The sequence below is a fragment of the Pseudorca crassidens genome, chromosome 10 (genome assembly GCF_039906515.1).
Source record: "Pseudorca crassidens isolate mPseCra1 chromosome 10, mPseCra1.hap1, whole genome shotgun sequence".
NCBI classification, from domain to species: domain Eukaryota; kingdom Metazoa; phylum Chordata; class Mammalia; order Artiodactyla; family Delphinidae; genus Pseudorca; species Pseudorca crassidens.
Genome location: NC_090305.1, coordinates 7884966 through 7911694, shown reverse-complemented (window position 1 = coordinate 7911694; position 26729 = coordinate 7884966). Strand labels below are relative to the sequence as shown.

Here is a 26729-nt window from a genome sequence, read left to right as displayed (position 1 = left end):
AGACATATCCTGGAGCAATTACAATCATTTAAATTCATCTGTAAGAAATAGTAGGGGGAAATCCAAATGATAGGTCAGTATACAACAAATTTTTAAAAAATGATATTTCTGCAATTTATATTTTAGATATATTAAAACATTCATCAAAAGCAACTTTGTCCAAGACTCACAGATAGAACAAACTAGTGGTTACCCCTAGTGGGGAGGGGCAAGATAGAAGTAGGGGAGTAAGAGGCACAAAGTATTAGGCATAAAATAAGCTACAAGGATATATTGTACAACATGGGGAATACAGCAAACATTTTATAATAACTGTAAACTGAGTATAACCTTTAAAAATTGTGAATCACTATATTGTACACCTGTAACTTATATAACAGTATACATCAACTATACCTCAATTGTTTAAAAAGCAGCTTTATCCAGCCTTAAATACATCTATAAAAATAAAATCCTAAGAAACTGTAGTATTTCACAGCAGATAAACAAAACTACACATATCGACATGTTTAGATTTCAAACAATTTTAAAGGTAAAAAGCAGGTTGCAGCTGGATACACAAACTTAAATTTGCAAAAACAATAACGTATGTTGCTTGTGAATACACAGCATAAAAGTACAAAAATATTCTTGGAAATGAAAAACAAATCCAAGTCAAAGGATCACCTCTACGAATGGCGAGGGGAATTGGATGGGGATCTGGACACAGGGGCTTTACCTGTAACTCTGATTTATTTAAAAAAGGATTTGAAGCAAATGTGGAAAAAGGATCAAATTTGACTACGCTCATTGGTGAGTAAAGGAATATTCATTAATTATTCTTTATGGAGTTAGCATGCTTAACTCTTTCATCATAAATTAAATATAAAAATCCTAACTTCTATTTTTAATTTGACCGAAACTTATTCCCCATAGTTCCAAGATGCCCATAAAACCCCCAATGTCCAATATTTAACATTCTAACATTTAAAATTTTTAATACTTCTTACCACCCACAGTCAAGATTGTCCTTGCAAGGTCTTTCCTGAAACATTTAGATAAATTTCATTTTACTGAGATGAACATAAGTAAAACTCTACTATATTGGCATTAAAATTTTAATCCAAGATGTACACCTTTGAAAGTATTTCAAATTCATTGTCAAAGTTTCCTCAATGTCACAAATATATTTTTTGGAAAAACTGTCAAGTTTATATATTAATGACTTACATATACTTTTTACAAAGAAGCTAGAGCTACTATACATTCTGAGGTTCTATTTCTCCCTCTGTAAAGTGAATTATAATTTGATGATCTCTGAGGCTTCATCAAATGCTAAGATCCTGGAATTTTACAGTCACCTCACCAGCCTGTGAGGATGCATACCCTCTTTTTCTTTTTCTTTTCTTTTTTATACATAGTTTGACACCTGGAAGAAATGATACAGTAGGTGCTGTAGGTCTTTCCTATAAGCTTTTGGAACTTACTTTAAAAACTGATAAATTTAAGTTAGAGATGTAATGGGATTAAGTTATCACATTATTGTAATTAACACAGACTCCCATATTGCATATTCACTTAAGAATTTCAGTTAAGTGCTAACAAGTGATGTTGATTTTTTAATATCTGAAATAACTCTCACGCTAAAGAATGGATTTAAGAAATCTTGTAGTAGTTCAGTTTCTCATAATGAATGGATTGATTTGTCACAATTAAATAGAAGCCTTAGAACAGCACCACTGAGAGTTCTGCTTACTTTTATGTTTGCAGATTTTACATTTGACTTGAAGTGCAGAACACTCAAGAACTAGACTAGAACACTCAAACAGTAAGGCAGGACCATTGCATTAGTTTGAAGACTTAGGAGCAAACATCAGGTCGGCTTCTCTCCAGATCTAAGTACACCACTAAGGGTAATGATTAACTAATCTATTCAATGAATATTTTGTAGGAAAAATTACGAGAAAACACTGCATCCTGCAAAGACAAATTAAATGGACAAACAGGATGAGCTCCATGCTCACCAATCACGTCTTTCAGGTCGACACTATGATAAACTGGGTCACCCTGCCTCTTGCTAGTCATGGCTGCATGTCCCTCGAATGACGGTGTGCCACAGGGATGTCACCAATGCTGGTTGGTGGTCAGCACACGGTCACAGGTTTAGGTTCAGATTTCAAAACAGGGTGCTGGTGTTGTGCTTCCCATGGTCACACACTACAACCTTCTCTCCAAATTTCTATGTCCCAGGAACTACATAATTGTGAGTGGGTCACCAAAAACCCCCAAATCCATCCCTTGAAAAGCAATACATGCCCTATTGATATAGGTAAGAGCTGGTAACCTTTGAGCATTCGCTCTCTACCAGGTAATGTGCTAATGGCTTTCAATGGATCGCCTGATTCGACCTGTGCAATAACTCTATTGATCAGCGTTAACGTTGACTCCATTTTACAGATGAGTAGACTGAGGTGTAGTGAGCTAAGACTGTGCTCTAGAGGAGCAACCAGCATAAGTGGCCAAACTAGGATTTGAAGCCTGAGGTCTGGCACCACAGTCCGTACTCTTAACATTCTCCCATGAGTCACTAATCCGGTTCACATTCACAATGAAAAATAATCTATAGCCTGAGAAAGCATTTCACCGCACAAATTTGATGGGGGAAAAAAAACAACCCAACAACCCCAAACACCCAAGGAGAACGAAGACTGAGGTGCCACAACCCGGAAAGATTTTGCCCTTACATCACCACCTAATCAGGCCAAGGTCACGTACATAAGACGACACGAGCCTTCCGACAAGACAAGTTGTTTTCTCTCCTCCCGAGGTACACCTTGCAGAAGGAAGTTCAAGGTCCTCAGTGCCTGTTGGGAGTTGGGGAAGGTTTTCACAAGGAAGAAAGAAAACGGAGACCTGGGCACGAGCTTCTCCACGGGGTCCAGGGCAACTGCTACCAGCACTATTTGCAACTCACCTCCTGCTGGATCAAATGATTTACACTCTCTTCTGTCACCAGAAATCCTAAGGTAAATATGAAGGAACCCAACATCTGACTTTTCCCTGAAAGCAGAATTTTCAAAGAATCAAACTGATGCTAAAAAAGAATAAGGAAAGGACTCCTACATAGCAGGAAGAACAGCCATGGTCAGTAAACATTTCAGAAATGATGTAGTCTGAGCAAGGGACAAATCACAGCCTGCTTCAAGATCTACAGACCCCCAGGCCACAATCGATTTGCACGGCATAGACACCCACTGAGCTAAACAGCAGCAGTGCGTGCCAAGTATGACTGTCTGTGATCACTGCATCTCAGGCAAAGCTACTTTTTTGTCCAGAATGAACGATGTGCAAGGGCAGCTCCTGCACACACTTTCCCACTGTTTCTGTGCATTTCTTACATTTGTGTATTTTATAGAAAGAAAAATTTTATAACGGTCTTATGCTAACGGAAGCAAGAATTTTCAAGTAAAGCGTTGGTCTTTGTTAAATAGCTTAATCATAGAAACTTCAATGGCTACTTACATCAGAACGTAGTAACAAAACAAGGTATGTGGTAATGCTTTATGCTTATTAAACAATAAACTATCATTTCATTTATGCATATTGTGTTTAGATATGACAGTGGTAGTGTACACCGCAAAAACTCATGGTAAAGTCCTAACATTACTTTGATAGGTTCAGAGGTGCCATTTGGATATGTGAATTTTTTTTCTTTTAACCACACACTGCATACTTTTTAATCCCCATAAAACTCATGAAATTGTGGGAATCCAAATCAGAGAGTAGAAATTTTAAAAATATCCCTCTTCAGTCCAAAAAAGCCACACTGATACTGCTGAATGATTTCTGAAAACAAGAAACATGGCCAGGGGCTGAGCCCAAAACTTGCCTGCCGGCTTAGAACTTGAGAGAGAGATTGTAACAGAGCCCAGGTGACCCAGGTGGACAGCAGGGGACCCTAGAGACATTTATGCACTCTGTTAACCAGCAAGTATCAGATGTCATTCGACCCTTTCACTTAAAGAGTAGTAAAGAGAAACTAACAAACATAGCCCTATGCAAAAGGAAGGAGCATAAGTTAAGAGGTAACAAAAAAGTGACTTTGAAAAATGCTTACTTCAGGAAATAAAAGATGATAGAAAAGCTGGGAAGCCAAATCAAAAGCATCTGGTTTATCATCTCAAAACTCAAAAGAATGTGAATTCTATGAAATAAAAAATTAGATTTGTAAGAGAAGGCAACAGTATAAGATGAACACAGAAGTGAGAAAGAAATAAGTAATAGGAAAATCTAAGCCATTCTAGATATTTCAATCTGAGAGAATTTAATACAGGGAATTAGTTACAAAAACATAGGTAGCCACTACCACCCCCTATACATCCCTGGAAAGCCACGGGGAGGAAGTGATATTACCAGACCCCGGGAATGAAGGTCACCTAGCAAATGCTGTAGCCACAAATAAGCCAGAGTCCCAGGAACTATGCAGTCACTCCCAGAGATAGCACCTCAGCAGAAGGGAGCGGGAGAAATGGCCTTCCTACCTCCAATTTCCTGTCATTCGCTAAACCTGGCAGGCAACCAGTTGGTTAAAAAGCCCAGGAAACTGTTCTATGCAAAGTAGAGAGGAAGGCAGAGAGGAATGAATCTGAGAGCAGAGGTAGATCACCACCACCCACGGGTTTCAAGGAAGCAAAGATGTGAGAGCAGAACTGAAGTCCATAGTGGAAGCAACGAGAGCAGAATTAAAGCATCAGCTTCCAAGAAAAAAGTAGCAATTGCTCTCAAAATACACAGGAAAAAAAGAGTGGGAAAAAGATGTGAAGACAAAAAAAAAGATGCAATGGATGAATAATAGATAATCTTAGAAAGAGAAGAGAATAGAAAGAGTAACTGTCATCATCCTTTCCCACCTCCTCTCTGATGTAACAGTTATGCTCTTGGGTGGGACTAACTAGCTCCAGGGGTGGATCCTCATTGGCTTAAACGATGCAGGGGCATCCCATTCATCTTTTCACAGTGATCGGTTCATTAAGGGGGTGGAGGTGGGGGGACACAAGCAGAGCCAAGCTAGGGCTTTCTTCTGCCGCTTCAGGAAAGTGAACGTTTCTCCCCCAGATGTGAACCAGGAAGCACGGCTCTGGTTGCTGGCCGCCATCTTGTAACCACCAAGGGAGACCAACTTGAGCTCAAAGGCAAGACTCAGAGGAGGCAAAATAGAAAGAACTGCAGGAAACAGAGCCTCGCTACAGCCAAACTGCTCCTGAAGCTTCCTGTCTCTGACTTTTTAGTTCCTTCAGCAAATTAAGTCATCTTTAGCACTTAAGACTGTTTGAACTAGATATCCTGTTACATACACTGAAAGCACTTTAACTCAGCAGTTTTCAACTAGAGGTGATTTCTGCTCCCCTATGGCACTCTTGCAATATTTGGAGATGTTGTCACAACTGGGGGAGTAGTAGGGACTGCTATTGACATCTAGTGGGTCAAGGCCAGGGATGCTGCTAAACATTCTATAATGTATAGGACAGTCCCCCCAAACAAAGAATCATCCAACCCGACCAAAATGCCAATATTGCCAAAGTTGAGAAGCCCTGCTCTAACTGATAAAATTATCAAAGAATAAAATTTCCCAAGCTAAAGTAAGATCTGATTTCAAAACAACTCATGAAGAACCACATAAAACAACACGTGTGCACATGTGCTCACAACACTCAATGTAAGACAGTGAAACAGTTTTGAGGGGAGACTCTGGACTCTGCAAAGCAAGAGTTATATTGGATAAAAGCCACAGGAACACTCTTAAATGATAAAAAGCACTGACCATGTTCCACCCACATACCCTAATAACCTCTTCAAAATGTATTACAGCAGATGGAGACAAAGCAGAATAAAGAACCCAAGAATGAGAATATCAGGCCATAAACAAGCTGGTAGTGAGCCCTAAATAACTACTGTAAATAAGGTTGCAATACAAGGCAAAGAGCAAATACTATTTACAAAGACATATATATATATAAAATACAGGACTAAAACCCTGGATTAAATTAAATAAATCTGGGTAGAAAATGGAGGAGGAATAAAAACATGTTGAATTCCTTGCCATACATAAAGAAGAAACAGGTGCTATCATTTTGGCACTCTCATGTTGATGTTGATAATTAAATTAAGAGTAACAACCAGAAGAATAAAACTAGGACATAAGCCATTCAAATCACTAGAGAGGAGCAAATAGTGAAAGAAAACATAATCCATACAGCAAAGCACAAAACAAAGGAATCATAAAAATGAAACACATACAGTAAGGTGAGGTCATGAGGGTGGAGCCCTCATAATGAGATTAGTGCCTTTACAGGATGCCAGAGAGCAGCCTACTCTCTACCCATGTGAAGACACAGCAAGAAGGTGGCTTTCTGCAAGCCAGGAACTGTGAGAAAATAAGTTTGTTGTTTAAGCCACTCAGCCCATAGTATTTTGTTATGGCAGCATGAGCTGACTAATACAGTCACCTAGAGCCGTGTTTCCTCCATTTGGGACAATGAAGTGATTGCAGGGACTATATGAACCTATTAAGTGGTCCAAGCAACAGCTATAGGCTCAACAGATCTCTCTCATATGTATTTTTTTTCAAATATGCAGTGTACACACACTGTTGTAAACCGATCAAAGTTTATTTTTAAAAATTACAAAATTCAAAGTAGTTTTTGCCACTGGGTATTTTATCAACCAACTTTAGAGACAGGAACTATCACTTACGAAGTCCAGAAAAAACTGACTTGCAAGTATTTGGATCTGCTGACTTAGATTATGGAGACCTCTTTTTAAAAATCAACCAAGCGCCATCACACTTAAGCTTCTAGTACTAAATGTCCTCAATTTACAAGATACCATCCACTGTAGAATGTAGTGTCAATTTAATAACAGCTTTTCAAAAGAAAAATAAAAAGATGGACAATAGGGAGCAGACATATGCATTTTAAGATGGCCCCGATTTCTGTGCCTCTTTGAATCCACAGTTTCATAATTCAAAGTGTTTGTTGGGTTACCTTTAACAGGAGCCACATTGAACAACATCATCGCCCTAACCTCCAAATTGTCTGTTTTGAGCTCTTGAAAAAGACAGAGAAAGGCATGAAAATCGGCTCCAAGTTAAATCAGTAATAGCTAACTTTTGCTGTTTTGGAATGACGGAAGTGGCTCTCCATCCCTGATTGGAGCTAAATGGCCAAACGGTGGCAGGAGCAGCTAAATAAAGACTCACCGCAGGCAAATGAGACACACTTTCCAACAAAATTCATTTCAGCATCACAATCTGAATACCATAAGATGGCCAATTAATGCAAATATAATAGTTAAACCCACTTCACTTTTATATATCATTTAGATAAATATTCTTTTCTCTAAACAGGAATATTCTATTAATGAAAGGTATTAATATTCTATTAATAACAGCCAATTAGTAGTAAATAATACACTTACCTTTACTACTAGTTCTGGAAATAATCTAATAAAAAGAAAGAAAAAAGTGAAGCTCGTATTATTTTTAAAAAGCATTATAATCTATAACATTAATGTGCTATGCTGATAATTCTCTAACAGGCAGGAGTTGACTAACTACAGTAGAAAAAAAATTTAGAGAAATCCTATTTGACTTTCAATTACTTGATTAAAATCAGTCTATCACCTCCAATCAGGTGAACAATATATTTGAAAATAAATCACCTCATTTTTCTATAACATTGGTTATATACATTTGTTACTATTTCATATAATATTTCTAATAATAAAATATGAGTCTTTTAGTAAAACCCACATCTTAGAAAAACACAAGTTTTATGAACAACTTGAAGATTCCTACAAATTACCAATGGTATCTGCTCAGTAAAGCATCCAACCTCATCCTTACCAAGGCTGTGTCAAAAAAGTCTTCCGTCACATTAATCAGATATATGTCCGAGGCTAGGTCTGGCATGGTCAGAAATCCTGTTGTTCTTTCAAACCAGGAAACCATGTACACAAGAGAAGAAACACTGATGCAACCTCTATGACTGAATAGCTACTGCTCATTCGATAAAATTTCACAACAGAGTTCTATAATTTATATAATTCACAACAGAGTTCTATAATTTTAAAGCCTTTTCCATTTCACTTAGGCCTGGTTCTGAGGCCCCCATCTAGAACACTCCAGAATGGAATCAGACTGCTACAGAGTTGCAACAAGTTCTCAGATACCAGCAAGAACTGGAGACTTTGCCAGGATCATCAACACTAGAAAGGCTTGTAAAGGGGGCAGTGAGTGGTTAAGAGATAAATGAGCCTTGTCTACACAGGAGAAATTCCTGTTACCTGGGAGGCTGTAGAAAACAAGTCATCCAATACCAAAGGACGTGCAGATTCTAGAAAGTGCTCCGGAAGTATGCTAGTACAGTACACATGCCGCAGGCCTGGCCACCTTCCTTTTGTCAAAAGCTTCCAGCTAACTGGAGATTTTTTCCCCATAGGAACATATATCCAAGTTCATATTACATTGCTAGAACTGGTGTGATTTAAAATTAACTTACATAAACCTTCCTAGAACATACTTATTCAATAAAGCGAAGGCCATCTTTGGACCGTCTTTTTTGAGGTTAGTCACTCTTAACAAAACAAAAAAAAAAATCCTAGTTAGAAGTCATCAGTTGACCAAGAAGTTAGTGACATGAGTTTGTGATGAGCAACTCCTATAGGAGTGGGGCCTTGGAAACTTTGTCCACTTTATAGCCAGGAACCCAAGGTACCAGCTGAAGACCATGGACAAACCCATCGGCTCTCCATCTTGGCTGCACGTTAGGAAAACGTGGGAGCTTTGAAATGCCCTGATGCGTGGGACCCGTCATGGATCCAGAAAATCAGAATCTCTGGTGATGGGACCCACGCAGCGCGTCTCCAGGTGATTCTAAGGTACAGCAAGGTTTGGAAGTCACTAGGCAATGTTTCTTTTATCTCAAATCAGACAAATATTTACATTTGATTGAATCATCCACCTCCTGAAGCAAACCTTTCTCCAACAGCCCGAGGGAAGAAATGTCCCTCTACACAGCAAAACTCACCGCTAAGGTGACATTTCCTCCCTCCTCATGTTCATACTCAAAATTCTATGCTTTTAAATACATTTCTGTCACTATTCTATTTATGCCCCCAAATCCTGACCCCCTCCTAGCCCACCAAAGTACACTGGCTGAGTATAGATTCAGAGAAGTGAGGAAAATGCCACATTACTTGATCAAGACTTGTACTAGGAAGTCACTCTGAAGCCATTTATGTGCCGTGATCATACATGGTAACCCATATACCAGCTGCCCTCACAGCTGCGTCATTGCCAGAAGCCAGATGGTTACTGACAGATGCAATAGCTGTTACTCATTAAGCATATGGTAAAGGACAAGTTAATCCTTCTGGATCTTCAAGTACAGGGCCAAATATGTTCCTTTCTGTAGGAAATTCTTATTCTATGGAGAATAACTTCCCAGCACACTTCACGTTGAGCCTGCACACACAGTGGGCTTTTGAAGTGTAAAATCTTGTATCCCATCCACTTTGATAGTATCAATCTACTCTCCTTGGCCAAAACCTACATGAATTAATAGTACGTGCTTTAGAATGTGTTTAATGTATGTGTTTAAATTATGGCTATGGCGTTTCCATCACCAGCTAGAATTCCAGTGGGATGTGGAAATTCCTGTTTGGTTTCAAAATTCCAGTGGAGACTTGATCTGACACTTTCAACCTTGGGATGGCATTCTTAAGCCTCAAAAGGAATTTCAGTTTGGAGCAGATCCCAATTCATCCCCCCAAATCAGCTTAAGCCTCCAAAGTACCCCTGGGACATCCCTGCCCCATTTCCTTTGGAGTTTTTGCTCTTTTTCCCTGCTTCCTGTTATCTGCCTAAGTGTATCAGGGAGTTAGACGGGGCTAAATGAAATATATAATTCAAAATGAAATAGACACGGCTTGCATAAATACAGCCCTGAGATTTACACTCCCATCCACCCCCTACCCTAGCCGCAAACACTTTTAAAGTTCCTGAGAGAAGTTAGGAAAGCCTGGAGTTTACTCTCTCTCCCCCATGGAGGGGCAGCCCCATAATCAGAGGCATTTTAAAGTGAAAAAGGACAGAGACATTTCCTTTGCCCAACCTGATCTTGATAAACTTCAGGTACTAAAGTCCAGGGGGTAAATCAGAGATTTAATGGCAGCTAGCTCACCCTTCTGCCCTCATGTTCTCACCAATAATCAATCACAGGGCTGCAAATCTTATCATGAAAAAACAGAGAAATGCAGCAAGAGACTTTGCAAACTCTGCTTTGCTTCCAGATGCCATTATTAAGGCACGCATGATGTTACCTCCTGATTCATTAAGAACAGGTCAGAATTGCGCAACTGGGGTGACTTAGAATAAGTAAAAAGTATTTTGGCATTTTTTTCAGACTCAGCTAGGATTTTAGAAAGTTGGAAAGTGGGCTGTGGCTAGGGGAAGTATTTGATCATTTATCCAGGTCCAATCTTCCTGTATCTCCAAGTTAAATTCACTAATAATAAACATACTATTACTGCACTGGCTTGTCGAAGGGAGGAAGAGGGCTGTGTCCGACTTATTCCCGTCCACTCCCCAAAGTGCCCTGCCCAGCCCATACATCAGGAAACATATGTGGAACTTAATTTTTGATTGGATGTAGGCAACAAGCACTGGTGCCGATTCCTTTTCAAATTTGATTTCAAAGGAACATAAAATACCAAACTAGGCAACTGAATCCTCTCTAGTTCTTTAATCCATACGAAATGAAAAGATGACACTTATCTTTGGGATCAGTCCCTGCTGAATGAGCAAAGGCTCATCTTCTCTGAGGCCATCAATGAAGAATCGCTGAACACATTTCAGCAACAGCGAAGCACACAGAAATTCATTTTTATCCAGCTCCTTGGGATTAGACCACACTAAGTTAAAAACCTTACATATAGTTACACATTGGCATTCTGGTTACAGACCAAAAAAACAACTCACTTGCCTTATTTATTGATCTGTCAAGATGGTGTAACAAAAGATTATTATATTTTTGAGGAACGTGGCGCTCTCTCTGTCGGAAATATTCTTTTATTTTCTGAAATCCTTCATCATGCAATGCATTAGTAATAAGTGACTGAAGCTGGAAAGTTGATAGTATGAAAATTACCATTTTTCCCCAAGAACATTTATTTCACAGTACTATTTCTATCATTATTAATAATAATTCAGTGCAGAAATAGAAGGTAAATATAGAGAGTTATATCTTGAACAGTAATCACGTAGACAATGATTTTGTTGTCTTAAGACAGTAGTTGGCAAAATGCGGCTCCTGGACCACCAGCAGCATGGGCATCACCTGGGGACTTGGTAGGAGTCAAACTCTGGGAGCAGGGCCGTCAGGTGATTCTCATCATGCTAAACTTCGAGAACCGCTGACTTAAGGAAAACTACACCTGAATTACAGGTATCTGTGGGTAAAGACTTTATCCTCAGTAATGTTAGAAATTCTAAACACTATAAAATTCAAAATTCAAAATTCACTATTATCACTTATTAAGTTACATAAATGATCATAATAGAAGAAAATGGATTCATCAGTAATAATTAGTTAAAGGCAATTAATATGCAAATTGCCATGATGAAATTGAACTTTTCTGCCTGAAAGCTTGTTAAGACCTATTTCTAAGTGTGTATGTGTATATATATATTTGAATAACAAATACATTCTTAAACATCTGTGCTACAAAAGATATTTTTAAAATGCAGTCCAGTTCTACAGGCTAAGTTACAATATTCTTTTCATAAGGAGTCATTTTACTACATACAGCCTGAAATTCCACTTTTTCTTAGTATTGATTTAAATAATGAGACAGCATTTGAAACTAAACATTTAAACAGGTTTTTTAAGTTACCATACAGTAAGCTTTTTTGAGCCAAGTGGGTTAAGTGTTCTGCAGGTGTTAATCCTCACCACCAATCTAGCGGTTAGACTCTTTATCTGGGGATAATAATAGCAAGGCTGTATGAGATCACACAGCTGAGATTCACACTCAGATTCTCTGACTCAGCAGTTCAGGCTTCTTCCTACTTAAAACTCTGCCTGGCTTCTCTATACTCAGAACAAATCCAAACGCTTTGCCTTGGTCTGCAAGGCTCTGCACGATTTGATCTCTGTCAGCTTCTCCTGCCTGACTGCCCTGCTGAGTCCTAGAATAAGTCAAGCTCTTCCGTGCCTCAGGGCCTTTGCACTGGCTGTTCTAGGCCTCGACTGCTTCTCCCCACCACTTACCATTCTGGCTCCTTGTCACCCCTCAGATCTCAGCTTCAGTATCATCTTTTCAAGTAGGTCTTCCAGGACCTAAAGTTAGTCAACTGCCTCCCTCCCCCAGCAATTATTCTCCATCACAACACCCCGTTCCTTTCCTTCCTACTACCTTACTTTTGTTCCTAATCTGTCTCTGACTCTCTGCCAGGCTGAAAGCTCTATGAAAGCAAGCATTGTGTCTGTTTTGTTCAATACTGTCTACCTCCACCTAGAACAGTGCTAGGTACAAAATAGATTAGGATATTAGTAGGGTAATCAAAGGCAAAATTGACAAGACGTGGTGATAAACTGGATGTGAGAGATTAGGGAAGTAGGAGAAGAGGATTCTTCTGCCTCTTGTTGAGCAACTGGAGGAAAAAGTATGCTGACAGCCCAGGAAACACAAAATGAGAGAGAGCACACAAAGAATACAAACTTGATCTTTACATAGAAAGCATCCTGTGCCGTGCCGCTCCCATCCTTTTCCTGAACAGACTGCAAAGGAACTTCCTTCTCCTGTGTACAAAAATAGATTTTTAAAAAAATTTTATTTCAAAGAAATGCATTAAGTTTTAATATAAAGGTTCATATTGTTTTCCTGAACAAAGCTTTTTGTTCATTCATGCCAGTGATTATAGATCTAAGACACTACCTTAAAAAAAAACCAAAAAAAATAATAATAATAAAAACACCAAAAGCTTTATCCAACCTTCTTTAACACTGCCTCTGACAAATACAAACTATTACAAGAAGCAAACATCACTGTAATAAATGATCACAAAAAAATAAATTTAAACGCTATAATGGCAACTATAAAAAAGACTTTGAATTAATGAGCGGTTTTTAGAATGAGAGCTTGGAAAATAAAGTTTTTCAGAGTGCGTTTCAAGCCCAGTCATGAGTTTAAGCTTTATGTTCCTGACTTATATGAATTTTAAATGTGACTCTACGGCTTCCCTGGTGGCTCAGTGGTTGAGAGTCCGCCTGCCGATGCGGGGGACAGGGGTTCGTGCCCCGGTCTGGGAGGATCCCACATGCCGCGGAGCGGCTGGGCTCGTGAGCCATGGCCGCTGAGCCTGCGCGTCCGGAGCCTGTGCTCCGCAGCGGGAGAAGCCACAACAGTGAGAGGCCCGCGTACCGCAAAAAAAAAAAAAAAAAAGTGACTCTAGGACTTAAAACTGAAACTTCAAGGATTGAACAGCAACAACAAGAAAATTTACAAAACATTGAGTAAGGGGTTGTTACACGTTTTCTTCAAGAAGTAATCCATGGATCTACCAACCTCGTTTTCACAAACATGCTAAATAACAGCATCTCATCTGCTCACTTCATCCCCAAAATCAAAGAATAATTTTAAAAAATTTTATTAACCTCTTCCAAAGAGGTTTAAAAAAAAATCTAGCTTGGGCTAACGGTCCTATATGTACTTGACCACAGTCCTTAAATGTCAGCATATTTTACAATATCATTATAAATATGAAAAACAGGATGAATTCAAACACCAAAATCCATACTTGTTTTTTTTTCCCACCAGCAGTGTATTCAGTAAAGTGAACGCTGAAAAGTAGAATCACTAACGGTACCAATCCACCTCCCAGCCCGCGACCCCAATCCCTGGGCGGCGGGTCCCAGCACTTGGGGTAGATCTGGGGCCCCGAGTGGGTTAACGTCATTGCACTTTCTACTCAGCGAGGGAGAAAAGCGGCTGGGAAAACATCCCATCCCGAGCAACTTAAAAAAGAATCATCTCGTCGCCTTCAAACATCAATATTTCAGTTTCCCCTTCTCCGAACGCTTTACTAGCGAGGGACCACACGTTTCTACCCTGCTTCATGCACCCACAGAAAGCTGCCAATAAACTCCAAGCAAACGTGAGGACGTGAAACGCCCCAAGGGCCCCCGAAGAGCTCTTCCCACGGCGGCGGCCGGGGATTGTAGCCGGCGCCGGGTCTCTGGGCGAGCAAGCGAGGCTCCGAGCCCAGAGGCCGACGGACGCGCTCCCTGGCGCCCGCCTAGAACGGCGGAGAGGAGGCCGGGGCTCGACGGGTGCCCGGCTCCGCTCGAGGTCACTCACCTCCTGCATCCCGAGGCTCCCGACAGGCCGCCGCGCACCCGCCCCGGGGCGCACACCCGGACCAGGACGCGCCCCGCCGCTGCGCCGCTCTCAGCCCCCGCGCTTCCGCCGTCCGAGGCCCGAGCGGGCGAGGATGCGCTGCGGCGAGAGCACGGGGAGCCCACGGCTCCCGGACGCCAAGCTTCCCCGAAACTCTAATTAATAAACCCGCCCCTGAAAATCTACCAGAGTCCCGTGTTTGAGAAGCGAGAAAAGCTCGCGAGTTAACTGGCAATCAAGGTCAGGCCACCTGGGCGCACGCACAAGCACCTTAGGAAAAGCGATTACTTAAAGGACATAAACCTGTCGGAGAAATTCTACGCTGATAGGCGTCCCCTGTGCGGAAGCCGGCTGTTTTCTCTCCACCTTTAACGGCTGGTAGAGCTGGTTGTGATCCATTGTTACTGCTATAGACTGAAATCGAACTTTCCCCCATAGGAACCAGATTAGTCTCCGAAATTGTGAGTTTATTCCTAATATCACAAAAGAAGTGTTTTGTTGTTTTGTTTTAATACATACCCCGGTGTGCTCAGTCAAAATAAAATAAAAACAAACATTTCCATCCAGTCTGCTTGTTTTCTGCCCACTTCCTTTAATCCAACAAGAATGTGTACTTACGGCCCGGTTTAGGCTGATAGGTTGGTTCTGTTATGTGAACAGGGTGGCAAAAATAAGTTGGACTGGAGTTTTCTTTTAAAAAGCAAGGAAGCAGACAAGACCCCTCAAATCCAAACATTCCTTGTAAAAAATCAACTTGTGTTATAAGTAGATGCTATGGGTATTTCGTGTCATGAGGTTTACAGAAGATATTTGTTTACATCAAACCAAAACAAAATATAACCAGAATCTCTGCATTGTACCTCCAGTCCATTCAAAACAATACATACTTATTTCAAAACTCATCATATCCATTTCCTGGCAAATATGACGTAAATATACTTACATTAATGTACCTATTTTAATCTAAACTAAGGAAATTCAAAGCCCTTTTCCTTTGCTTTTGTATTAATGGACTTTTACTATTTCAAAATACTAGCCAAGGAAGAGCCAGCTGTGAATATAAAGTGTTCTGAATCAAGGCAAATATTAGTGCAGGAAAAACTGAAGGATAACAACAAATAAATAAAATACAGTTTAAAAGCACACTATTTTAGAGAATAAAACAGGTAATACAATAAGAATATAATATAAAACAAAATTAAAGTTTTCTTAATATTAGTTTAAAAGTTTTAATTATTTTCAGACTTTGGGGAAAACATACATCCTTTCAAACTATATGGTTGTTAACACAGTCAAAAATTCAGGAGAAATTAAAGATAACACCACAGACAACACCATTTATTTATTATATTTTGTTATATTTTCACTTTGATTAGCTTCTTTTACTAACATGTTTTCCCCAGACATAATTTTAGGGCAACTTGGAATACGTATTCTAATTCTGCTCAAACTAAATATAGTGGAGACAATGACATTTCTTTGGCCACCGGAATCTAATTAGGAAAAAAAGTATTTGATTAATTGATTTAGCTTTAACTTTTAAAAAAATTGTACTTATTTATATTTTTGAAGGGTAAGGACTCTCTAGAAATATTCCAAAGTTACAGAGACAAGAAATAGTCTTAACAATGTTTACAGTAAGACCAGAAATTAGTTTCTATGAATTCTCAGAAATAATTTTAAGCTAGTTTTTGAAGTTATGTAAAGAACATTTTAAAGAGTACATTATCTTAAACTTCACAAAGAAATGTCAATTTGTAAATAAATAAATAGAGAAGTGTCAGTAATTTTAACCTTCGAAAAACAAAACAACGCAAAAAAGCAACTGAATAACAGGGGCTGCTGGGCCGGTAGGCGGTTAATATGATGAAAGTTTGTGGACGCAACTAGTAGGTAAAGAGTGAACGCGTTTCCTCCTTTCCTCCCAGACCTCCGCGGCAACTCTGTGAGAGTGATTTTAACCAGAAACGCTGACCGACACTACCAAAGAGAACTTTGGGGACGAGGGGGTGGGAAGAGGCTGGGGGATGAACTAGTCACTTTCTTGTTTGAGAACTTTGCGCCTCTGCTTGGGGGTGGGGGAAGGGTGGGGAGAAATCCCAGCTTGAAACCAGAGAAAGAAGAAAATTCGTGTAATTACCCAAATCTGGCCTTTCCCGGCTCGGGAGTTCTCTGCCGGTCGGCGGCTCGGAGTCGAACTTCACTATCGGGTTGACTTTTCTAACAAGCCTGACTGTGCCCCCGACCAGGCAGGTTAAGAGGACCGGAGCGTGGACGAGGTTCGCTTCCTGGGGTTGTAAGGGCGCATCTGCTTTTCCCGCCTTTCGCCAGAAGAAGAGGCTGTAATCCTGCGACGGGCGCTGGCCTGGGTGCCCTCCAGGCCGGCTCCCAAGAAGCATCAGTCCGCGCCCCTGGTGCGCGCTCGGCGCTGAGTCTAGGGCCCGCAGGTCTCGGGATTTGCCGGGATGTAGGTTGCGAGCATCCTCCTCTAACAATGATCCGCCTTTAGAGGCCGGCTTCTCCCTGGCTACGGCTGGGAACTGGAGCGTGTAGCCCGCAGAACAAGGGCGCAAGGAATAAGCTCCGGAAACCCACCTTCCCTTGCTGCCCGGAGCGGCTAAAGAGCGACTTAAGTCACTTCAATCGGTTTCTTGTATTGGGCGCTTCCAATCACCCTAATGAAACGGAGGCACAGGTGAAGAAGGCCTGGGCTCAGCCCTGGTGAGCCCACGGCGCTCCACGCTCTCACCTGGTTCCTCCAGTCTCCAGAAAGCCTCCGCAGACGGAAGGGGTGTAAATAGAATTTTGTCGTGGTATTTTCACGACAATACCGATGAAGACTATTTTTTTTAAGGGTCGTTTCAGGTGGATGGCGATTGAGAACTCACTGAGCCCCAAAGCCTCTTTCAAACAGATAAGGAAACAGGCTCAGAAGTAGCCGAGGCGGCAGAGAGAACTACGGGTTTGGGGGCAGAACTCAGCCCCTTCCTCCCCCTCCGCCTCCCCCTAGCTCATCTCCCCAACCTTCTCCGGGTTCGCTTTCCAGGACTCTCTTCCCACAGGGTCAGGTCTCTCCGCAGCCCCCGGGAGCAGGCGGCCTCCTGGGCCGACGACCACACGGGGACCTTGGGCACTCCCTCGAACGTCCCTCCTCCCCCCACCTCCCCCCGAGGATGAGCACAGATTCCAGACCACGCGCACCAGCTACAACAAAATCTCCGAAAAGGGTCGGCCCAAAGCCAGCTGGCTTGCGCTCATCTACTCAGGCTAGGGCGCGCGGCCGCCGAGGCTCTTACAGGCGGTCTCCGGGCTGCCAGGCAATGGAGTATTGTCTCTCGGGACTTTGCTGGAAAGGCTCTATCTGGAAAGCCTCCCTCTAGATCCAATCCGAAACCCCAGAGGCGGGGCGCGGTTAGGGAAACAAAACTGATTTTCAACTTACGTGAGACACTCTAACCTCCCCCCCCGCCCTGGCCCGCCTTGGCTTCAGTCTCCCGTCACCCCAAGGGCTCAGGTCAACCTCCCCCTCCGGTCCCAGTTCTGCCCGGGAGGGGATGACAGGCCCTGCTAATGCCCGGAGCGTGGGAGCTGGCGGGTGAGCGAGGAAAGGCGGAGCGGGGCGGGACGGGGAGGGACGGGGTGTATCCGTATAAACGTGTGGGCAGCTGCCTGGCGCCCGCGCTGCGCTCCGACGGGAGACCTTTCAGCACCGCGGCCAAGGACATGGCTCCGCCCGAGTCCTTAACCCTTGTTCGCCGCTTCTGGATTTCGAAATCAGTCTCTCTGTCTCTGTCTCTCTCCACTTTCCCCTAAGACAGGGGGAGAATCACCTTGGGCACCTCTGGGTTGGTTTGTTTTTCTTCTGTCTTTCAGGATCCTGGGCGGAGAGCGCCAGCGAGGAGGGCCAGATGCCGGCGGAGGCGGGGCAGCAGGCGGACGGTGCGTGTTCCCACGGGATGAAGCTCAGCTGGGACATCAACGACCCGCAGATGCCTCGGGTGCGTGAAACCCCCGCGCGCGCGGCGCTGTCCATCCAAAGAGGAGGGATGTCCTTGCAGAGACTGTGGACAGACCTCACCTCCACCCCCAAACACACACCCCTGAGAGTCCTCCAGTGTACAAGGACTCCACAAATGGCAGAGCTGGGTTCAGAGATGTGTCTTCTCCCAGCTCTTACCTCGCGCTTGTTAGAAAACACGCCGAAAGCAACAGGAACTGTCAATCAGGCTCCAAGCTCCAGGTCATCTGGCGGGAACCGGACACCTTGTCCTTCACTTTTTTTTTTTTTAACATCTTTATTGGGGTATAATTGCTTTACAACGGTGTGTTAGTTTCTGCTTTATAACAAAGTGAGTCAGCTATACATATACATATATCCCCAGATCTCCTCCCTCTTGAGTCTCCTTCCCCTGCTCCCTATCCCACCCCTCTAGGTGGTCACAGAGCACCGAGCTGATCTCCCTTGTGCTATGTGGCTGCTTCCCACTAGCTATCTACCTTACGTTTGGTAGTGTATATATGTCCATGCCTCTCTCTCGCTTTGTCACAGCTCACCCTTCCCCCTCCCCATATCCTCAAGTCCGTTCTCCAGTAGGTCTGTGTCTTTATTCCTGTCTTACCCCTAGGTTCTTCATGACATTTTTTTCTTAAATTCCATATATATGTGTTATATATATATATGTGTGTGTGTGTGTGTGTTAGCATACGGTATTTGTCTTTCTGACTTACTTCACTCTGTATGACAGACTCTAGGTCCATCCACCTCACTACAAATAGCTCAATTTCGTTTCTTTTTATGGCTGAGGAATATTCCACTGTATATATGTTCCACATCATCTTTATCCATTCATCCGATGATGGGCACTTAGGTTGTTTCCATCTCCAGGCTATTGTTAAATAGAGCTGCAATGAACATTTTGCTACATGACTCTTTTTGAATTTTGTTTTTCTCAGGGTATATGCCCAGTAGTGGGATTGCTGGGTCATATGGTAGTTCTATTTGTAGTTTCTTAAGGAACCTCCATACTGTTCTCCATAATCCGCTGAGTCTCTCCTTATCCATTCTTTGCCATCCACGAGAAAGGTAGGGGAGAATCTTGGCTAATGTAGACATCAGTGCTTCTCACGCAGCAAAACTGTGAGATAGGACCGTAAATCTCGGTGACCCGACTCTTATTAAACAGCAGGACTTGGGCCATTAGACGCCTGCCCCGGCTGCCTGGATGAAGCGCGGCTCCTGGGGGGCCTCTCTAGTCATGCCAACCAGGGCACAGGCGCCCGGAAGCCCCTGGAATCCGGCTTTTGGATGCAACTTCTGAGATTACTTCTCTAATGACAAGGAAATCACCATCATCCGTTTAGGGTGAATTTGTTTTATTTTGTTTTGTTTTAACGGAACGAAGGGGTTTGGAGTCTAGTACAGGGAATGAGCTGGGCAGTTATAATTGGCCATACTGGTTTGGGGAAAAACTGCAAAGTGACTTTAAAGTCCTGGGTGTATAGGTGGAGGGAGAGTTAGGAGCGACCTGGGAAGCATTCGCAAAGGCGGATTCCTGGCAATGCTGTGGTATAGGGGTAAGAGACTTGGCCTTTATTGAGCATCTACTATGTGCCGCATATAACAGTTCATTAGCAAGGTTGTCTAGCCTCTCAAAGAGATCAGTACTTTTGGGGATGTACGTATTTGCAGTAAGTTTATTTTCAAGTCTGCCTACTTTAGAGCCACACTGTGCCATTTTTGTGAAAGTGGACCACAGTACAGCAAGGGCATCTCATTCTCACTGACTTCTGTCCGCATACATCTTCATAGGAAAAAAAAATCTAATCTTGCATTTTAGAAATGAGCCACATCCAAATAAGGGAAGGATGGTTCCTCTCATGAGTATTATTCTGGACTTCCCATGTAAATGTGAATAATTTTTCCTCTGGGAGATTGGTCCTTAAACAGAGAGAAAGTGTGTGTGTGTGTGCGCGCGCGTGACATCTCAAAAGAGGCAGGTGCACTGGGCTATGGAAAGAGAACTGGAGAAAGAGGATCCTAGCCCTGCTCTGACAAACCAAAGGAGGAAGAGCTAAACTAGCTGTATGACCTTGAGACAGTTCCTGAATTTGCCTTAGTCTCAGGTTGCTCACCTGTCATCAAGCCGTGGAATTAGATAACAATCTTAAATTGTCGTCCAGATCTACTGTCATGTTCGGTGTGTGCACGCTTGTCTGTATGTGACCACATGTGCCCCCCTGCACCAAGACATTAGAGCAAATGAAACCCAATCTAGGAGTCCTCCATTCTTGTTTTGATTTTAAAATGCAGTCTCTGTGTCTTCATTTTCAGTGGCACTACTTTGGTAGTGGGGGTCTAGTCTGTACCCTTGCAGGGGAGTGCGAACAAAATATTCTCTTCTGGAAAACTGTCTATTTGTTACTAAGGTCCTTAAATTGAAATATTCACTTTAAACACAAAGATATAGCATTTAGCGTAAACTTAGAGTTGCTAGCACATCATTATATATTTCATTTGTGATGTACCTTAAGTTAATGTATTGACTTATGTCAATTATATTTCTGAGAAAAGATAAATAATGCCTATTAGTAATAATAACGATTTCAACAATATCTCTGCGGTTTTGGAAACAAAATTGCCCATTTACCTATTACTGTTAGAATGTACAATACTAACGTGGTACACAAGTCTGAATTGTCCAGCTAAGAATACTTTTGCTTTGCAGATGTTGGATCTAATTATCCTGGGCTGGGGGAAGGGAGAGAAGGTGTACATGGCTTATTACTGTAATAATAGTTTTCTGAGCCTCTATCATACCAGGAAGGTCAGTGGGGCCCGGCTGCCACAGATCTTCTTTTTAAATCCCAGCTATGCCACTGGAGAAGGTTATCCATCTAACTTCCACTTCCTTATCTATTAAATAAGAGGAAGGATGCCTAAGAGGCAAAGTTGTTGTGAGGATTGTAGATACTGCATCATGTGGTTTTATGGGCCATACTGTCTCTGTCCCAAATACTCAGCTCTGCACTGTAGTGAGAAAACAGCCACAGACCCTACATAGACGAATGTACATGGCCATGTCCCATTACAACTTTATTTATGGATACCGAAGTTTGAATTTCATATGCTTTTCGTGTGTCACAAAATGTAGTTCTTTTGATTTTCCGCCCAACCATTAAAAAATATAAAAATCATTCTTAGTTTGTGGGCTGTACTAAAACAAGTGGCAGGCTGGGTTCAGCCCATGGTCCCTAGTTTGTACAAGAACCATATTGCAGTATAAATAATGCATAATGTGGACAAAGGACCACCAAATGTGAATAGTAAAGCAGTGCTCAGTATTTTACATATACCATTATTTTAGCCATGCAGTTCTTTGTGCAGTAGAATGACAGTCCATATTGCTCTGGGAAGAGGTTAGCTTAGCAGGCTCCACCAAATGCTCGGGTTTACCTTATGGTTAGGCTATCATCATAACACCCTTGTACACCTGGAGGGCTAATTTGGGAAACTGTTCATGTCTCTCTGATGTTGTGCTGGGTATCAAGCCAAGAGCTTTTGAAGAAAAAGCACTGGATGGAAGTAAAGGTATTTACAGGCTCAACTGTATGTCAGCAATAGAACTTTCCAATCACTTTTTGCCCTGGTGCTTTACTGATTAACTAGAAAATATCTGTAACATTAAATACACCGAGAAGTGGTATAACATAGTGGTAAGGAGAATAGGCTCTGGGGTCAAACTGTGAGGGCTCAAATCCTAGAGCCAAGTCTTACTAGCTGTGTGGCCTTGGGCAAGTCAATGAAGCTCTCTGGTCTCCATTTACTATTCTATTAAATGGGGATAATAATAGTACCTATTGTCTGTATGCAGTATGAAGGCTAGATGAACGAATACATGTACAGCTTTTAGAACATAAGCACTATGTAAGCATCAAATTATAGCCAGTTGTCAGAAGGGCATACACAGGATGAGTGACATTTTGTAAGAGCACAGTTTCTGGAATTAAAAAGACCCAGTTTTATCCTAATGTGCTTGGGGAAGATTAAAGCCGTGCTGTCTCCGGTTTGGGCTTGATGAACTTGACTACCCGTCCTTCTGGGCGCCTTCCCAGGAGCCAGACCACTTCGACCGCTTCTGCGAGTGGCCGGACGGCTACGTGCGCCTCATCTACCGCAGTGGCGAGAAGAAGGCGCAACGCCATCTGAGCGGCTGGGCCATGCGGAACACCAACAACCACAACGGCCACATCCTCAAGAAGTCGTGCCTGGGCGTGGTGGTGTGTGCGCGGGACTGCACCCTGCCCGACGGCTCCCGTCTGCAGCTGCGGCCTGCCATCTGCGACAAAGCCAGGCTGAAGCAGCAGAGTGAGCTATGGGACTAGGAACGGGGTGGCCTTGCGGTCGTGAGTTCCCTATTCCCAGCGAATTTCCCCTTCCTTCCTCCCTATTCCCAGCGAATTTCCCCTTCCTTCCTTCCGGAGGCTCTGGGGTCAGGTTGTTATTACTATTTCTCGCCTCTGGCTTTGCAGAGAAGGCATGCCCCAACTGTCATGCTGCTTTGGAGTTGATCCCCTGTCGAGGGCACAGCGGGTACCCTGTAACCAACTTTTGGCGGCTTGATGGCAATGCAATATTTTTTCAGGTAGGTGGGGGGACACCACAGTTTGTGATGGACATTCTCATCATGTCACAGGGACCAAATCTCCTGCCATGTATCTCAGGAGCCCTGGACCAAACCAGATACAGCTCTGGTGGCCAGAAATAGGTGCTGGGGTTCCCAGGGCCTTACCAGGCTCCTAGGAATTAGTTCAGCTACTGTGTGCTCTCTAAGGGGGAGAGGGTGAACATACTTATAGTTGTTTTCATATGGCAAAAGGACTGTTAGGTCATCTTTTAAGATGTCTATTATTGGTGCAGTTTTATTTGTTCAAGAATTTTTTTCCGGGCTTCCCTGGTGGCGCAGTGGTTGAGAGTCCGCCTGCCGATGCAGGGGATGCGGGTTCGTGCCCCAGTCCGGGAAGATCCCACATGCCGCAGGGCGGCTGGGCCCGTGAGCCATGGCTGCTGAGCCTGCGCGTCCAGAGCCTGTGCTCCGCAACAGGAGAGGCCACAGCAGTGAGAGGCCCGCGTACCGCAAAAAAAAAAAAAAAAAAAATCTTTTTCCCTGTCTCTTGGAAAAAACAAACAACTTGGGGCACTGGGAAAGGCACACTCAATTTTTGACCAGTGTTGCCAGCTCCCCTCAGAGGAATAATGTGATTCATCTCCTTATTAATGCAGGCCAAGGGAGTTCATGATCACCCAAGACCAGAGAGTAAATCAGAGACAGAAGCTCGAAGAAGTGCTATCAAGAGACAAATGGCTTCTTTTTACCAACCCCAGAAAAAGAGAATTCGAGAACCCGAGGTAATAGGGAGCTGACATTACACTTGTGGTCTGTGTTCACCGTCATCACAAAATGCACTGAGAATTATGTAAAATAATTTAAAAGGTTTCATTTTATGTGAAAATTATATACCTCTAACAATGTCATTGAATCAACATTTTGAATAGGGTTTCTAATTCCTTCTTCTTGATAAAAAAGCAGAATATCTCTACAGTTAATGATAGAGTGAGCATGTGAGCTGACATCCTAATACAAGGGCAATTATCGAATGGTCATACAGAAAGAAACAGGTGCATACCAATGACTGAACGGTGCATGTTTGAGAGGGTCCTTTTCATTATTTACATAGAACAGATAAAATTTCTTTGGGCAACTTGATCCAGTTTGGCTGTTCAACCACAGTATGCCAAGGAGGCAGAATATTAGTTGGAGGATAAGAGACACTGGCCTTGTTTGAGCACTTTCTATGTGCCACGCACATAGGGTTTAAGTCTTACACGTGAATTGGTCACAAAAGCCTTAAGAAGAAATTACTGTTATTAAGCCCCATTTTTTAACACCTTTATGGGAGTATAACTGCTTTACAATGGTGTGTTAGTATACATATAGCCCCATATCTCCTCCCTCTTTAAGCCCCATTTTTAAGTGAGGAATCTGAGGCTCAGAGAGGTTAAGTAACTTGTTCAGTGCGTGAGGGACAGTCAGGATTTGAACCCAGGTCTGCGTCAGGCTCCTGAGCCTCTGCTGTTATGCACATAGTATAGGGAGAACAGACCATCTGCCACTCAGACCCACCCTGCCTGGCTACCACGGGCCCTCCTAATTCAGCAGCGTGGAATCCAAGCCTGAGCTCAAGCTGTGAAGTTCCCGGACCATGCGCTCAGATCATGTTTCTGAGCTCCTAACGCACAGCCCACCAACTGAAAGCTTGTTATTTGGTCGGTTGACGACCGTTACAGGTGAGGGTGTCCACGCAATTTACATCTTTATTTACAAATAAAAATTTGTGTCATTTCTTTAGGCAGGAGAGAATCAAGATAACGGTGGCCATTTCAGCAACATACCTTCCCTGGAGAACCCAGAGGAGTTTGATATAATTCCTGACACTGGCTTCCCTGTTCCAGGGCAGCCTTGCTTTTCCTTTCCAAACTCGGATGCTTACAAAGCTACCTGTGACCTAGCTGCCTTTCAAGGAGATATAGTACCACCCTTTCAGAAATATCCAAACCCAAGAATCTTTTTGCCTAGGCCACCCTGCAGCTATGAATTGGCAGGCCCTGGTTACACAAATTCAGGCCCGTATTATCCCACCCTTTATAAAGATGCCAGCAGTATTCCTGATGACACGGACTGGGTTCATCTGAATGCACTGCAATACAATATCAACTCCTACGGCAGCTTTGAGAGAAGCTCTGATTTCACCAGTAAACCGCCTGGCTGGAAACCAGCTCTTGGAAAAGCTGACCTTGGGGAGAGCACTGACCATGGACAGTTCCAGGCCGCGGCCGCTCGCCCTTATTACAACCCAGAGCTTCCCTCCAGGTACCTCACGACGGCCCCGCCATCTGCTCCAGCCCTGCAGACAGTAATCACCACCACCACCAAAGTGTCCTACCAGGCCTACCAGCCCCCTGCTCTGAAATGCTGTGACAATGTGCGGGAAGTTACGAGCCTTTCTGGCTGTAACTATGATTCTGAAAACACCCAAATGTCCATCTATCTGGAAGACTTGGACCTTCCAGCTACAGTCGCCATGGCAGCCTCTCCAACAGCATCACTTCCTTTGAAAATTCCTGGAGATTGCCGGACCATCAGACACACTTTGCCTTTTCCTCAAGACTCAGCACCCTCCTGGACAGATGGAGCAGAGACGTGGGATGTGTGTCCATCTGGACCGGGGTCTACAATTGGTTATTCAGAGAGAATCAGTCCGTTCTTTAGCTATGACCATGAGGACTTTTGAACAACAGTCCTGGGGCACAGCATAATATTGGTCTCCATGCAGGCGGTAGAACATGACATGGCAACTCTCTCTTAAGTTGGGAGATTCATTTAGCATGCAAAGAAATATATATATATTATATATGTATATAGATAATAGTAAAACCAATTATCAGCGTTGTAAATTATAGGTTGGAAATGTTTAGATAATCTAGAGAAATCTTGCACAGTATTTTACTTTTTTTTTTTTTTTGCCATGCCACTCGGCTTGTGGGACCTTAGTTCCCAGACCAGGGATCGAACCCGGGCCCCCTGCAGTGGAAGCGCGGAGTCCTAACCACTGGACCACCAGGGAAGTCCCTGCATGGCATTTTCAAACCCACTACAGTACATAGAATTAGGTCTGCAATGAGACTGTTCCAAATGAACAAATAAGCATGAAAGTTAATGAGCTAAGTAAGCCCATTTAGTTTGTTAGCTGGAGTAGAAGTCAAGAATCCTGGCTCTCACCCCAAGCCTTTCCCCACTGGATCATATTAAGGAATTTCACAAATCTCTCTTCGGCCCTTAGGGGTTGTCAAAATATCCTCGGGAAGAAATCTTTACAATCTTATCTCCTGAGTCATTTCCTAAGATTTTACTTAGCATTTAAAACCTGTTAAAATAACTTCAGGAAGTAATTTTGATCATTTTACCTGCAAAGTATATATCTATAGCTTTTTAAGAAATCTACCGTGTTGCAATGATAAAGTGCAGTTGTTTTTAAGAGAATTTTGTTTTCCAGTATCAGCTGAATACCTTTTCTTAACACTGATGAATGTTTTCCTAACAGAGACAGCCTAACACTGATGATATGTATTTGATTCATTTTTATTGTACTATAATACACATTTTTTCCAGTTAGGTTTCAAAATTAGAATAGAGATGTTTTATTCAAATTTAGCTTTACTGTTCCTTTGTTACTCC

The 26729-nt window shown here is 42.7% G+C and overlaps 2 protein-coding genes across 2 annotated transcripts in view; one reads left to right on the top strand and one right to left on the bottom strand.

The window, feature by feature from the left end:
- SYCP2L (synaptonemal complex protein 2 like) overlaps positions 1 to 26729 on the bottom strand; it is a 91899-nt gene that overhangs the window by 61211 nt on the left and 3959 nt on the right. Inside the window, exons 2-9 of the mRNA XM_067751990.1 lie at positions 12771 to 12839; positions 11022 to 11159; positions 10814 to 10933; positions 7883 to 7987; positions 7456 to 7480; positions 2954 to 3039; positions 2755 to 2843; positions 990 to 1024 (exon numbers count right to left, since the gene is read on the bottom strand). Of these exons, the coding sequence (XP_067608091.1) occupies positions 990 to 1024; positions 2755 to 2843; positions 2954 to 3039; positions 7456 to 7480; positions 7883 to 7987; positions 10814 to 10933; positions 11022 to 11159; positions 12771 to 12839 (667 nt within the window). The remainder of the gene's footprint in view (positions 1 to 989; positions 1025 to 2754; positions 2844 to 2953; positions 3040 to 7455; positions 7481 to 7882; positions 7988 to 10813; positions 10934 to 11021; positions 11160 to 12770; positions 12840 to 26729) is intronic.
- On the top strand, positions 18345 to 25935 carry GCM2 (glial cells missing transcription factor 2). The gene is made up of 5 exons (XM_067751992.1): positions 18345 to 18434; positions 22549 to 22801; positions 22966 to 23078; positions 23717 to 23842; positions 24844 to 25935. The coding sequence occupies exons 1-5, from the start codon at positions 18345 to 18347 to the stop codon at positions 25783 to 25785; spliced, it is 1524 nt and encodes a 507-aa protein (XP_067608093.1). The 3' UTR covers positions 25786 to 25935.

Coding starts and splice junctions, on each gene's coding strand:
- GCM2 (XM_067751992.1), top strand. CDS start 18,345: ATGCCGGCGGAGGCGGGGCAGCAGGCGGACGGTGCGTGTTCCCACGGG. Junction 18,435..22,548: donor ACGACCCGCAGATGCCTCGG/GTGCGTGAAACC, acceptor GCGCCTTCCCAG/GAGCCAGACCACTTCGACCG. Junction 23,843..24,843: donor AGAGAATTCGAGAACCCGAG/GTAATAGGGAGC, acceptor TCATTTCTTTAG/GCAGGAGAGAATCAAGATAA.